Below are 16,033 nucleotides of genomic sequence, written 5' to 3' on the forward strand. Positions count from 1 at the left end.
AGCTAACATTTTGAGTTTAGATGACTCTTCAGCTCAGCTTTGATTAGCTTGTTCTCTTTCCAGGAATGCTGCCTCCAGCATTTGTTGTTTTCAGTACAGACTCCAGCATCTGCAGTAACTTGTTTCTATTTAAGGAAGAGTACTGACCTTGTAACAGATCGGTGCTCATAATGTCTGGATAAAAATGACTTCATCTTTTATTCCTTTTGCAAACTTCTTACATCTAAAGTGTTGAGAAAGTGGTGAATTTTGATTATTGTTGAGAAAACTAAAGTACATCCTTGTAGAGGTTTTAATCTGATTCCTTGTTGTACTTTTGCAATAGTTGAGTGAGAAAGACATGAACCTGTCTGTTCTCTACAAAGTCACTTTGACATTAAACTGCAGAGCAGCTTCTATCTTCTCCCTTCTGTCCAGTCCTTGTAATTTTCATCTGTTCTTGGGACTCTACTGTTTTGGTCTCCTTTATTTGCAATGGGGTATGATTGCATTGGTAACAGTGTAGAGAACGTTCACTCGACACATTCTCGTTTTACCTTTATCAAGAAAGTTCACAAAACAGGCCTTCATCCATTGAGGTCTAAAAGGATGAGCGGTGAGCTTATTGAAATTTATAAGATCCAGAGGGGTTCTGACAGGGTGGGTATTGGGAGGATGACTCCTATTCTCCGGGAAGAGCTGAGGGTCACCGTTTAATATTAAAACATTAAGATGGAGTTGAGGAGAATTGTTCTTGAGGGTTGTCAGTTTTGAGAATTCTTTACCCAGAAGGCAGTGGAGGTTGGCTCATTGACTTTATTCAAGGCAGTGTTTGAGATTCTTGGGCGTCAAGGGTTCAGGGGGGAGGGGGTGGGGGTAGGGGTTGGGCAGCCAAAGTAAATGGGGATGAGGTCACAACCAGATATTCAATAAAAGAATAGACTGGTAGAGCAAGCTCCAGAGTGTGAAAAGGAACTGACATGGGCCAAAGTCTTACAGTGCTGTTTTGGTATCTTTAACAAAATTGGCATTTTTTGTCAATAAACAATATTGGGGTCCTTGTTGGGTCATTCTTATAACCAACGACTAGTGGCATAGGACCAGTTGTACACAGGACGAATTGGGCAGGATTGCAGGTTTGTTCCTAATGAGTATTCGAGAAGCAGGGCTGGAATGAGCAGGTGTGATCTTTTCTGCTCTTGCTTTGTGTCATCAGTAAATGACTCTGTTCTGTGTTTGTGCAGTGTTTGTAGCCAGAATAAGAAGAACTTGATGACTGCTTTCAACATGGGGGTGATCTTTGGACCGACATTAATGAGAGCACAAGAAGATACAGTTGCAGCCATGATAAACATCAAGTTTCAGAACATTGTTGTGGAAATCTTGATTGAGCATTATGAAAAGGTACTGTCAAATCTGAACCAGAAGTGAAAAGACTATTTGGGGGTGTATTGCTGCTTATGCTGGTGTTCATGTTTGCTTGGCTTTCCAGAGACCTGTTTCAAAAAAATTAATAATAATTATAGTCAAGTTAGGAATCAATTAAATAGTTGCTTTGAGCAAGAAAATATTTTTGCTATGTGATCTCTCCTATTGGCCACATGTGCTGCAAATTGTAGCAACTAAGCTGCTAATAATGATTAATGCTCATCCCCCAGTCCACAAGGACCTACACTTCCGAACTGGTCTTTTAATATGTTCACTGGCTCCAAACACTGGTAGTGTTAATGGTGCGACTACTGGGCTTGGGTTCCTTTGGTTGAGGAGAAGGATACTCATAGGTACTGCAAAGTGCCTTTATGCAAGGCGACTGACTGTGTGGAGTTTGCACGTTCTTCCTGTGTCTGCGTGGGTTTCCTCCGGGTGCTCCGGTTCCCTCCCACCGTCACAAAGATGTGCGGGTCAGGTGAATTGGCCATGCTAAATTGCCCGTAGTGTTAGGTAAGGGGTAAATGTAGGGGTATGGGTGGATTGCGCTTCGGCGGGTCAGTGTGGACTTGTTGGGCCGAAGGGCCTGTTTCCACACTGTAAATAATCTAATCTAATCTAAAGTGGAAGAGCAATGGGGTGCAGAGATGGTTAAAGGCAAAAAGGGTAGGTCAAGAGTAAAAGACGGATTTTTGTTAATCATATCATACAACTAGATCCTAATCGAAAAGAGAGGGATGTTTATTTATATTTTACTGTTTGCAACCTCAAGACATTTCAAAGTCCTTTACAGCCAATAAAATACTTTTGAAGTGCAGCTGTTTCTATGCAACAAACTTGGGCACAGCAAGGCCCCACTCTGAAATGATACCTGATATTTGTTTTCAGTGATGTTGTTTGAGGGGGTGAATATTGACCAGGCAACTGGTGGTAAAGTCTCCTGGCTTTCAAAAGGTGCTCTGGGATCTTCCAAGCCCAGCTGAGCATGTCACTAGGCAAGTAATCCAGAGAGAGAGAGGCTAATGCTCGAGGGTCACAACAGTTCAAATTGCCATTCTCATATGCTCCTTTGCACAAAGACACTTTGCAGTTCCTATGTGTAACTTAGAGTTTCCTTCTCCACATGCAAAGGAGCCTAAGCACAGTAGTCATACCTTTTAATACCACCCAAGGCAGCTGATGGAGTTTAAATTCAATAAACAAATTGGAGTATCAGTTTCAATCATGGTTCCTTAAGACTATCATTGCTTTAAAAGAACATCTGGTTCATTAATATCCAATTAGGGAAAGAGATCTGCCATTCTTACCTAGTCTGGCCTACATGTGACTCCAGGCCCATGGCAATGTGTCAATTTTTAACTGTCCTTTGAAACAGCTTGGTGGGGTGCTCGGTCCGAGGATAATTAGACTTGGCAGCAAATTTGAGCCTTGCCAGCCATGCTCACATTCTATAAAATAATTTGTTTTTTTTTCTTCTCGTGGCCTGTGAATGTTGTTGATGAGACCAGTGTTTTCTGCCCATTCTGAATTGTCCTTGAGCTAAGTGGCTTGCTACTGCATTTCCTGGGGCATTTGAGGCAGTTCTGTTAACTGAGAGGGTAACATGGCCTCGATTTTAACATTTTCTCTGAAAGATAGCACTTTCCGGCACTGCTGCACTCCCTCAGCGTTACACTGGACAGTCAGTCTAGGTGAATGTTCAAATCTCTGGAAAGGCACTTAGAGGCCACAGTGTTCTGACTCTGGCAAATATTGCCACTCAACCACAATTAAGATTTATAATAGTGGCCTCTATATAGTGGAATATCTTTTTTTTCCCTTTTTGATTTAATAGTTTTGTTTTTGCCATCCACATAATAAAACATATGGCCGGAACTTGGCACATCCATGACACAAACACTGTAAAGAACATGAACTTACCATATATCAACATGGTATCAACCCACATCCTAAAATATTAAAGCATTCAGCTTCACTCTGCCTCTCTTCTATCAAGACTCCTTTCAGAAAGTGTGCTGTGCCCTCAGGTTTCTTCACTAAAGATTAAACTGTGCTGCAAAGAACTGTTGTGATCTTTAAATAAATATAGTTAAATATAAATCAACTGAACAGTGAATCCTGATGACCCTGTTGTTTTGATTGAACTGGACTGGAGTTACTGAACCTGATGACTTGAGGGAGCTGGATTAACAGTGTGTAACTGAAACTTGTGTTAATTACTTGTTCAAATCTAGCTGCTTCTCTCTGGGTGGCTCAGTAATTCCTCACAGGAAGCATCCTGCGTTAATGACTGTACTGTTACTGTTGTTAATCAAGTGCTCTGACACGATTTGAGCTTGGTACACTTTCCCAGTTCCCTGCTGGAGGTATAAATATGCATCTGGAATTTCCTTGATCCCCCATTGTTGCCTTCAGAACAAAAGCTTGTCTAACAAAGGTGAGGGTCACAGGTTGGACAGAGTCCACAGATATTCTATCCTTGAGACATTGAAGAAATGAGCACCATGGGGGTTGGTGATGAGAAGCTCTGAAAGAGCTTCTGAAAATGTCCCTCTACTGTTTTTTCAGATTTTTAAGTTCCCACCAGAGGAGAATGCGGCTCCCCCAGTACCACCCCCCAGAGCTGCACCCAGGAAGCGGCAGCCAATCACAATCTCCAAACGTGCTGCCCGCCCTCGGACTAACCTCGACTCTTCCTCTTTCAAGGATATGGAAGGTCAGTACCGGTGTCTTTGCGATTTTAAAGCAACATGATGTTGTGAACCTGAGCTTTGTTCATATATCTGATGTGACTGATGATTTTGTGTATCAAGCACCACAAAGGTTCAATTTTGGGTCGAAGTGAGAGAGGAAAGAGTCTGGTTTCTGCTATCTAGTACATGTGGTCACATTCTTAAAATCCATCTGCCTATCATACATCCATTACTGGGGGAGGCTTCTTTCTCCTCCCCTCATGCAGGAACTCTTGTGATGCTTTCATGCATGTCTATACCTTTCCACTTCATTCACGAGTTTGTGCTTGATCTTTGTTCATTCTTTTCTGGGAATATGGGTGACTCTGGCTTGGCCAGCAATTGATGTCCATCCCCAGTTAACTTTGACAAGGTGGTGGTGAGCTGCCTCTTTGAATTGCTGCCATCCATGTGATGTAGGTAGTCTCCGTGCTATTTTACAAAGAATTAAATGATGTTGACCCAATGAAGGAATAGCAATGCAATTCCAAGGCAAGATGGCATGAGGCATAGTGGGAAACCAGTATGTGGTGGTGTCCAGGTGCACCCTGTTGCTTGTGCTTCTGGGTGGTTGAGGTCATGTGTTTGAGAAATGAGAAACTTTTTTGCAAGTGGCTGCAGTGCGACTCGAAGATGATGTGTACTGCTGCCATTTTGGTGGTGGTGGAGTGATTCAATGTGGAAGGTGGTGGGTAAGGTGTCAATAAAGCAAGCTACTTTTCTTGGATGATGAGTTTTTTTGTTGTTGGAGCTGCACCTATCCAAGCAAGTAAGGCTTATTCCATCCCAATCTTAACCTTCAACTTGTAGATGATGGATTGATTTTGGGAGTCAGAAGTTGAACTATATACCACAGAATTCCCTGTATCTGAGCTGATCTTGTAACTACTGTCGTTGTCTGGTCCATTTCAGTTTCTGATCACTAACAATCTGCAGAATGTTGGTGCATATGTTCCTAAAGTCTTGGCCACCTGTTGTTTTCTGGTGGGCTTCATAAAATTATTTATTTTTATTTTGCCACTCCACACCAATCTTGTACGTGTCTGTAATTAAGAACAGGGTGAGTTAGTCAACAGAGGTTTGTAAAGACAAGGTCGTGCTTGATAATTCTGGTCACATTCTTTTGAAGAAATGACTAAACTAATGAAGAAGGCACATCAATGTATGTTGTTCATACCGACTTTAGGAGACATTGATTGAGTTTCTTATAATAATGTTTACAAACACTGGGGACTTGGAGAGCTGCAAGGAGATTGTTGACCCAGTTGGGAAACTGATTGAATGGAAAGAGATGGGGTGGAGTTAATGGGCAGATATTCTAATTGGCTGTGTTTTAATGATATTTCGCAAGGAGCTGTGTTGAAATCACAACTAATTGCTTATTTATTGATGATTTGGATAGAGAGCCACCCATCCAAATTTCCTGACCATGCAAATGTAGAAGATAATGTAAAACCTTGTAAATGGAAGCCTAAAATTACCAAGAAATATTAGGTTAAACAAATGGGCCAGGGTGTAGAACATGGCATTCCATGTTGACAAATATGATTTAACCCATGTTAGGCTCTTTTAAAAAAGGGAGTATCTTGTAAGTGGTGAAAAAGTGAAATAATTGAAGGTTCAAAGAGACTTAAGATCCAAATATCTTGGTTTATTTTAATGTTATGAACTGGCACCAAAAGAAACAAGAAGGCTAATAAAATGTTGACCTATTCCCAAATTACTGCATTGCACAGTGATGTATGACACACTTCCAATAATAAAAAGCTCTGGTTAGGCCACCGCTGGAAGATTTGAGGGCACTTTGGAGCACCACACCTTAGGGGTGGATATGTTGCTTCTGGTGAGAGTGCGCCATCAACTTAATAGGATATTACCTAAACTCTTGGAGGTAAATTCACAAAAAGGATTACAAAGCTAGGGATGTATTCTCTAGCGTTTAGAAGATCGAGGGGTGATTTGTTCAAAGTTTTCAAAACATGGAGGAAATGCTTCCACTGATTTGGAGGGTTTAGAATGGGGCAAAGTCTCCTAAGTTTCCAAAAAAAAGTCATGAATAGTTACTGAGGAATGATATATTCCCTGAATGTTCTTTCTGCAATTTTTCAACAAACTTATTTGCATGGAGAAAAGTCTCTGTTTACATACTTTGGTCTGGGAATTTTCTCCTCTGAGGTCAGATTTCTGTGTAGATTACCTACCCTGGTACTTCCCGCAAGTTGAACTTCAACTATGCCATCCTTAATTACTTCACTTGCCATTCACTGGCCAGTTCCAGTTCACTGTACAGTGTGGTAATAGCTTCTCCCTCTATTGCTAGGATACCCACTTCCCTGAATTTTTTCCTGGCCATTAAACTTGCTGTTGCTTGTAACTACTCCTATCAGGAGACCTACCATTGTATGCCATGTTCGTGTGTCTCGTGCCATCCTGTACTATCTGTTGTAGACCTTTTGCATTTGTACAGACACCCACCATCCAACTACATCTCATTCGGCACCTTCTTCTGCAGCGCCCTGCTTGGCCTTAAGCAGAGATCTCTGTCGCTTTTCAGATTGGTGGCTTTCTGGTCAAATGATCAAAATACCAAAAATTTCTTTTTGTGGATGTCACCTTTTGAAGTTCTTTTTGCTTTTACAATTTTTAGCTTACAGCTGAGCATCTACATTCCAAACATTGGAACCCAGGAGCAGGAGTAAGCCATACAATTCCGCTCTGATATACAACATGTTCATGGCTGATCCTCTATTTCAAAGCCATGTTGTGTTCTCCAAAGTTGCCCTTTGCCTTTTCTTTCATGTGGTTGATGAACAGCTATGCCAAGGAGCAGGAGCTGGTTAACTAGATTCTGTGCCTGTCCCTTCCATTCTGTAGTATTGAAATAGGGCTGCGTTTTTCTTTGTCTTTGATTTGGACTCCTAAGACCTTGATATTCTTTCACAAATCTTTTAATTATTGTCCTATTTTCTGAAGCATGCAGGAAATTGGTGGAATATAGAACCTTGAGATTTTTTTTTATTCCCCACTTTCAAGTTTGAGTTTTTTTCTTACTCACACATCCTTCACAAATTTGCAACTGGCTATCTCTATCCTTCTCTGTTTTGCAATGCGATTCTCGTTTTGTCCTAAATGTGCTAAACACATTTTGACTGTTTATGTAGGAGGCTCCTCACTTTCCTCCTGGTGCCTTGTGTAGTAATGTCGCCCTTCACATTACTGAATCCAACAGATAAGGAAGAAACAAAGCTGTTCTTGGCATTGAGATAAATCCTCTGAAACTAGGTGGTGGTGAGATCAGCTTTACGAATGCAGCGTAAAAGTGAGCCAGCTTTCTGCTGCCTTATTACAAATGGGTGAGCAAGCTAGAAAGCACAAAGGTGTAGATATTGGCTGAAGACGGGAGGAAAGGTTGATTTTTCTAAGTTCAATAGCTAGATCTTTGCTCCCAGTAGCTACCTGGAGCGGTAGCTGATACCCAGAGATCTCTGCAAAATATCTTTGGCAATCTCACACAGTTGGCATGACCAGCAATTGTTTGAGCATAATGCTTCTTTTCCATTAAATTCATTGCAACATCTCACTAAGCTGCAGAGCAGTTTGTTTTCTCTGTATAACTAGAATTAACATTCTAGAGGATTTACCCACTGAGCCATTAGCAAGTAATGAGCCTAGGGGATGAAGATTTACAGTAAACCATTCCAAACTGTGAGCATATTAATTAACTGTTACACTGTGGATAAATGCTGCAATTATAGTGCAATGCCCAGCTCAGCCCTCCCACCTCAATCCTTGCCTCCATTCTCATCCAATCAGCCAACGTACTCAGTTGGGTGATCTTCATTGGCACAATTTTGGAGAGCGGATTGCTGCTTCCCACTTGGACTTTGTTCTACATTTCAGTGAGCGTGGAATGGAAATTTCTCAGCGTTGATCTTTGCCTTTTTCTTTCATGTAGTTGACAACCAACTATGCCAAGGGACAGGAGCTGGTTAACTGGATCCTGCGCTTGCCCCTTACATTCTGTAAAGTTGAAACAGGGCTGCGTTTTATTTTCTCTTGGATTTGTGCGCACAGATATATTTCTATTAAGCAGGCATTTATCGGCCAGCAATGCTGGATGTTGATTTTATGGCGTTGATCGTTATACGTGTCTGTAGCTCTCGCCGCTTGGCGCCAATGCTTGTCTCTTTCGTGAGGCCAGTGTTGTCTGGTTCGATCAATTGCTTGCAGCTGTTAGCTGGATAGCCTATCAAAATCCTTGTTATTCCTTTTTTTAAAATCTGTTTCTGCAATTTAATTACACAGCCTGTATGTCAGAATCCTAATTACAGGGTTGGCATTGAAGGAATTTAATTCAGTGAGCATGTGTTAATAAGAGTTGCCCACCTTTTTTTTCCCCCCAATTTTTGTTTCCATTTGTGGTGAAATTATGTGACTGCACAGCTTGCATGGCACAGGGCTGCCTTTTCATTGACTCCCTGACTGAGAAAGGCAGAAGGGGTTTTGATGAGATGCAGATAAAATCTGATTAACACAAATGTGAAACGAGAAGACCATTTCATGCTTTGAAATGTATCCCCCCTCAGCTTCCAGCTTTCCCAGATGTGCCTTCTATACTTTGAGTACCACTTATGTTTTCCATCTCTATCCAGTCACTGGAAGATTATTCCAAATGTTTTCTATTCTTTGGGCAAAGTTCATGTTGATTAGTTTTACTTTCCACTGTGTGACGGCTGACGTAACAGGCCTAGCTCATTAATGAATGTTTAGAGCAGGGTTAGGAGTGCTGTATCCTGGTATCACGACAACTGATTAGATCCGCAATGTCTTTTGGATACTTTAACTTGTAATTCCAAACGTATCTCTCAAAAGGCTGCTATAAATTTAAGTGCTGTTGGGAAATTTCCCATGTGGGACCCATGGAATGTTGCGCCTGTAGAATGTCAGGGAATTTTTTAAAAGAGTGAGAGAATAGAAAATGAAAGACTTGACTATTTTCCCCGACAACCCCCTTCTCAGAAGCTTCCTTTTGTAGGCTTTTTTTTCTGTGGTTTGCCATTCCAGGAGTATACAAACAAAGGGCTGGTTTGTGTGCTAGTGGGCGAAGGTGTGTTAATGAACTGAAGTTCATATGGGGGAAAAGAAAGTCTGCGTTTGAAAGCTGTTGTGTTGTGAAAATGACAAACGAACCACCCACCAATAACCCCTGCATTGCAGGTTTTCTTACTCTAAGCGCTAGAAGCCAGATAGCTAACAAGGCAGTCAGAATAAAACATTAGGACTCTCTAATTTTGCTGCCATACGGCCAACTGTTGAAAGAAAATGTGATGAGAATTTCAATTAATCTGCAGAAACCAAGAATCCCTAAAATTGACTGTTAAATTATTCATTTGCCACTACCCATTTGACATTAACCACACAGAGATTGAGCTTTTATCTTTAATTGGACTTGCTGCTTATTACTAACCTGAGTGTGTTGTTATTAATTCTTTTAGTGCGTAGTGACTGACAAGTTCTGACTTTCATTAACCTAAGAGTGCCTGGTTAAACTGGGTGTCTTCTAAAACATAAATTTATTTGGTTTGGGGAGAATGACGCCAAAAGGTTAGGGGCCCTTTGTTCAAATTAAGTTTGTAGTAACCAACTTGGGAAGAGGGGAGGTGAGATGATGGAAGCCAGTTCCTCCCCTTCTCATCACAATTTGAGTGATTCAGTCTCCAAATGTGACAACCTAGGAAATACCACCCAGGGTCTGGTCGTGTCAAATTGGGGGACAGTCTGTCATCTGGACCCAGAGACAAAACAAAAGAATTAGGGTGGATAAATTGTCACTTTGAAACTAATTTTAAGGAAGAAAAAGAACTGCCAAAGACTTTATGCCAAAACAGCATGGAAATTCATATTTGATGCATGTTCCTGGCAAAATTAGGGCAAGTAATTTTTTGAGGATTTAAAAGTTCTGTTGCATAAGCAGTTAATTTTTGCTGAGAATTTCAAGGTAAGAATCCATCATTTCCAAAGGGTTGGCTGAGTAGTTTACAAATGGAAATTTAGGATGATGAAATGAATAGATTAAATGGACTCAAGCAAAGGAAGAAAAATAATGTTTTAATTCTCTCAGGATGTGGGAGTCGCTGTAGGCCAGCACTTATTGCCTGTTCCGAGGTGCCATTGAGAAGGTGGCAGTGTGCTGTCTTGAACTGCTGCAGTCTGCATGCTGTGGGTAGAAATGGGAAAGAGAGCGAGCTGTAAGAGCAAGGAGAGAAGAGAATTTCAGGAAAAGTGAATTGAAAGTGAGTTTGAACTAAGGAAACTTCAGTTACAGAACAGGAACTTCATTGTGTTGCATGATGACACTGGCTCAGTCTTGATCGCAGACGACACTTGGTTAGCTCGTTTAATTGCCAAGTTTAAGGAGACAGAAGCATGCGGATAGCACGGCAGTTAGAGGTCACTCTAACATTTGGTCCTAATTACTGTAGATAGGCTTTCGGGAAAAGCGCGTGAGGTTTGCTTCCTATTATTTAAGGTAAGAGTCACAGATCATGAAACAGTAAAAAAGAAAGATAATTTTAAGTGCATTTGAGTTAAAGCCACTGTCATACCATTAAATTACATACTGCTAGTAAGTGGCCTGACTAGATGTACCTGGAAATTGAAACGCTTGTGTGGCCACTGATGAAAATCTGTCAACTAATTATCCTTGAGAAATAATTCCCCTCCCAAAAGAGAAGAATGTAGAGTTATTGGGTCCAGACAGGCAGGCACGTAGGCCAATGATGGTAAGCTGATCCACAAACCCCTATTTCCAAAGTAAGCCCCCTCCACCACCAACCAACTGGAAAGGTGCGAGGTAGGTGTGTGATAGGGAAGAGCTGGGAGCCTACCTCGGGACCGAATGTTTGATAGCGTTAAAATGAGGCCAAAAGACTTGTGTTTCAACTGCCAAAAGATAGGGCAAGTCCTGCTCAAGTGCCGGAGGTTATGGGAGAAACCAGTGGGATTTATCGGAGAACCGGGGATCTTGGATCTAAAGTAGCTGGCTACCTTTCCTCAGGGTGAGGCAAGCAAGCCTGTTGGGGTACTGAGGGTCAGCTAAAATCTGCTACTGGGAAAGGGCATGATGTTCCCACCAGAGTGGGAGAGCATATGCCTTTTACTGGGTGCAATGTGAACTTGTGTCGGGACCAGTAACTGTGGGAGTCATCCCCAGTTTGCTGAGGAGCAGGCAATCCTGTCTACAGGCAATGACTTGGTAGAATCAAAGGTAATAGGTAAAATCAAATGAATCTTGGGAAGCCCATTCAAGTCTGAGAGACTGATCTGATACAGAAGGCACCATCTCTGACTGTATGGGGTTAAGCAGTCTATAGCCAGACCAACTCAGCCAGTGGAACCTGATGTAATGCTACAAGCAGCACACTGTTTCTGGCTATCTGAAACCTTTCTCAGGACTCCAGAGGACCACAAAGAGTTAATTAATACAACTGTACTTGCAGCTCAGTAACCCAATCCACAGTTTAAAAACACTAGTCCAGGCTACTCATTGTAGCTGAGAGACGTAAACCTCAAATACCACAATGTTAAAATGAGGTGTTGGTGAGGAAACAGATCTCCGTGCTGACTGGCAATTAGGGAGTAGGCTGGTAGTGGTGGCACTGATGTACCATGGAAAATAGTGCAAATACCCCCATGGTAAACTCATAGAGAAAGTGAAGTCACATGGTGTACAGGGTGTTCTAGCTAGGTGGATAAAGAACTGAGTTTAGATCAGAGTGGTGCTGGAAAAGCACAGCAGGTCAGGCAGCGGCAACAGGAGACAGAGCAGTAGTTGAAGGGAGTTTTTTGAAATGGAGAAAGGTGACCAGTGGTGTTCCACAGGGATCAGTGCTGGGGCCACTGTTATTTGTGATACACGTAAATGATCTGGAAGAGGGTACTGTTGGTCTGATCAGTAAGTTTGCAGATGACAGGAAGATTGGTGGAGTAGCAGAAAGCATAGGGGACTGTCAAAGAGTACAGGAGAATATAGAAAGACTGGAGAGTTGGGCGGAGAAGTGGCGGATGGAGTTCAATCCAGGCAAATGTAAGGTGATGCATTTTGGCAAGTCTTATTCTAGTGTGAACTATACTGTAAAAAGAAGAGCCTTGGGAAAAGTTAATGAGCAGAGAGATCTGGGATTTCAGGTCCACTGTACCCTGAAGGTAGCTGCACATGTGGATAGAGTGGTCAAGAAGGCATACGCTTTGCTTTCCTTCATGGGACGGGTATTGAGTATAAGAGCTGGCAAGTCATGTTAAAATTGTACAAGACCATTGGTTCGGCTGCATTCAGAATACTGTACAATTCTGGTCACCATATTACCAAAAGGATGTGGACGCTTTGGCGAGGGTGCAGAGAAGGTTTACGAGGATGTTGCCTGGTATGGAAGTTGTTAGCCTAGAAGATAGGTTGAGTAGGTTAGGATCCTTCTCATTAGGAAAAGGGAGACTGGGGCAGGGGAGAACCTGATTGAGGTGTACAAAATCATGAAGGATATAGACAGGGTGGATAGAGATAAGCTTTTTCCAGGGTGAAGGATTCAATAATGAGAGGTCACGCTTTCAAGGTGAAAGGTAGAAAGTTTAAGGGGCACGCACATGGCAAGTAATTCACACAGAAGATGGTAGGTGCTTGGAACGCGTTGCTAGCAGAGGTAGTAGAGGCAGGCATAGTAGATTCATTTAAGGTGCGTTTGGACAGATACATGAGTAGGTGGGGAGCAGAGGGATACAGATGCTTAGGAATTGGGTGACAGGTTTAAATAGTGGGATTAGGATTGGCTCAGGCTTGGAGGGCTGAAGGGCCTGTTCCTGGGCTGTAAATTTTCTTTGTTCTTAGTTCACAATTCCAAAGGTTGGTAATGTTGTATATGCCATGTCAGGTAGGAGAAAGTGAGGACTGCAGATGCTGAAGATCAGAGCTAAAAATGTGTTGCTGGGAAAGCGCAGCAGATCAGGCAGCATCCAAGGAGCAGAAGAATTGACTTTTCGGGCATGAGCCCTTCCTGAAGAAGGGCTCATGCCCAAAATATCGATTCTCCTGCTCCTTGGATGCTGCCTGACCTGCGCTTTTCCAGCAACACGTTTTCAGCTATGCCATGTCAGGTGTCATTTTCACTGGCCACCAACCCACAAGGAGTTTTAACATCCTTAGTTTTAACATTGAAGAACCTGCCAAGGTTGCAGGAAAGCTTCAATCTGCAGTAAGACCTACTCCTATGCCTCTTGTGCTGGCTTTTGAGGACTCCTTTAGCAAGATGTTAATGGACTGTGTGGGACCAATGCTAAATACAAAAGGGGCCACCAGTGTATATCTCCTCCATCATGCACCTGACTACCTGTTTTCCCAGAGGCTATTCCTTTGTGAACCATTTCAGCTAAAATAATTCTTAGGGAATTTATCCAATCTCTCATGTGGCCTGCCCATTGAGATCCAGTCAGTCAAGATCCAAGTTTAATATCCAAAACATCCTGGGTAACCTGACCCAGCAGAAGCCTTCAGCCTATTACAGATTGACACTAGCAAACCTTAAATGACAATGACTAGGGCATCCTGCTATGAGTGCTCCCATGGTTGACGCAAAGGTCTAGGTCCCTTCACTGCCAGGAAGTCACTTGCACAATCGACCAGTTTTGCTCTGGTCAACTTTGAATTAGTTTATGGACAGCAAGTGTAGTGGCCTCTGAAACTATGCTTAGAAAGGTTTTCAGAACAAAGGAATGAGCACTCCATATTGAGACAATGCAGCAGAACCCTGAGGGCATTAACCTGTGAAGCTACCTGAGAATACTTGAAAATCTCCCAATGATGCAGAAACCAAAGGCAGTCAAATGTGCCAGGGCCCAAACCTTGCAGCCAGAGGACTATCTTCTAAAGTTCCTACCAGTCTTGGATAAACCCTAAAAGATGTGGTTCAAAATAGCAAAGAAGTTGAGGGAAGTGAATTATCTGACCAAGACCCCAGACTGGGGAGAATAAAAACAAAGTTTATGTCATGTTTACATGATAAAAGAATACAGTCACCATGAGGGGACGTACAGGTAATGGACAATATGTCCCATTGCCATGACCTAGGGGATGAGGGTAGGGATAAATTGGAAAGAGGTGATGTGGGTATGACCCTACATTGAACCTCCTCCTACTTGCTAACCTGATGAAGAAATACTAGCAAATTTAAAATCCACATTTGCCACGTGGTGTAGATCAGCAAATGGACTTAACTAGGCTTTTTTCCTGCCTGCATTAATGGGTATATGCGGAGATTATCTAGGTTGCACTACCTTAGCTTTACATGATGTGGATGTAGGAGAAGTCCCACCCAGAAGTCAACACTCTAATTGACTAGGCCCTGAAAAGCTGGTCAAGGTTAACGAGATGAACTGCACACTGGAACCCAGTAATGATAGCTGGAACTACCCAGTTGTACTCATGCCCAAACTATACAGTTCCATATTGACTGCTGTAAGTTAATGCAGTGACCAGAATTGACCCCTCCCTGATACCTGGCTGGAAGATTGCATAGGTAGGGAAGGTAAGGTACCATCAACTACCAAAACAGGCTTAATCAAAAAAATACGGGCACATTCCCTTGACTGTCCGTACAAAGGAAATCTCTGTCTTTGTCATCCTAGGTGGGTTATACAAATGTCAGGTTAAGTCGCTTGGACTCTGAAATGGCCCATTCAAAGAATGATGAATCAATAACGTGAGGAATATCTGCTTATGTAGTGTATCTAGAGGATCAAGTGTACAGCGGCGCCTCAAAGACGTCAGTTGCAACCTCTCTTCTGAAAAATGATTTCTCAAAGAGCAAGTTCACTTCGGCCAGAGTGACTTTTTGACTCTCGACATTTTCTGAACGTACTAGGTAACATCTTCAGTGGGCCTCCGGACAAAGCACTGCTGATGTTTCCTGCTTTCTATTTATATGTTTGGGTTTCTTTGGGTTGGTGATGTCAATTCTTGTGATGTCATTTTCTGAACAGATGAGTATTGCCCAGGGCTGCAATATGTTCTCCAACAAACATATTGCCTTGGACCCTATTTACCACCCTCTGAGAAAAATGACAGGAAATGACATCACCAACCCAAAGAAACCCAAACATATAAATAGAAAGCAGGAAACATCAGCAGTGCTTTGTCCGGAGGCCCACTGAAGATGTTACCTAATATGGTGACGACCCGTCTGAAAATGTACCTTCCAGCTCAGCGAGCAAACTTACATCCAGAACCTTAGCCTGAGCTACAAATCTTCTCAAAACGTCTCCACTCCCTGAACAAAATGGGAAATCATGAAGTTCTTGAGAATTTGTGGGTTCTAACCAAAGTTTGCTTCAAACGTTGGCATAGTAGCATCGCTGCTGACTGAATACAGGAAAAAGCCAAGGCAGTATGCACTGACAAATGCCAAACTGGGTCTGAAAACCTGAAAGCTCCATTTCCAGCTCCAAGCCTTTAATGAAGATATTAATGTGAGTTGTATCATTTCAGGGTTGTCCTGATTCAGGAAGGAGAATCCAGAATACAGAGACCAATTGGGTACTTATCCAAAAAAGCTAAACAAACATCGGTGCCATTGCTGGACATTATCAAAGAAAACTCTCGGTTTGTCATAATTCTCAAATACTCAGAGAAATGGTTCTTGAGGGACCACTGGCAACAACTGACAACATTAATGGAAAAAATTAAGACCCACAGTGGCAGGTTATTTTACTGGGGCCTGTTCCTTCAACTGTGCCACTTAAAAACCTTGCCAGGCAATCAAAGGTTCTGCACAGGGTGTCTGCAATCACCTAGACACCTGGTTAGAATTGAAAAATAATATTGACCGAGGCCACGAGAATGAATGTGT

General features: G+C 42.3%; 1 protein-coding gene across 2 annotated transcripts in view; it reads left to right on the forward strand.

Moving 5' to 3' along the window:
* Window positions 1-16,033, forward strand: part of LOC132820375 (oligophrenin-1-like) — a 210,197-nt gene that overhangs the window by 143,305 nt on the left and 50,859 nt on the right. For both annotated transcript variants that reach the window (XM_060832441.1, XM_060832442.1), the window contains exons 18-19: window positions 1,224-1,383; window positions 3,976-4,123. In XM_060832441.1, the coding sequence (XP_060688424.1) occupies window positions 1,224-1,383; window positions 3,976-4,123 (308 nt within the window). The remainder of the gene's footprint in view (window positions 1-1,223; window positions 1,384-3,975; window positions 4,124-16,033) is intronic.

Source organism: Hemiscyllium ocellatum, chromosome 11, assembly GCF_020745735.1.
Source record: "Hemiscyllium ocellatum isolate sHemOce1 chromosome 11, sHemOce1.pat.X.cur, whole genome shotgun sequence".
Lineage (NCBI taxonomy): Eukaryota > Metazoa > Chordata > Chondrichthyes > Orectolobiformes > Hemiscylliidae > Hemiscyllium > Hemiscyllium ocellatum.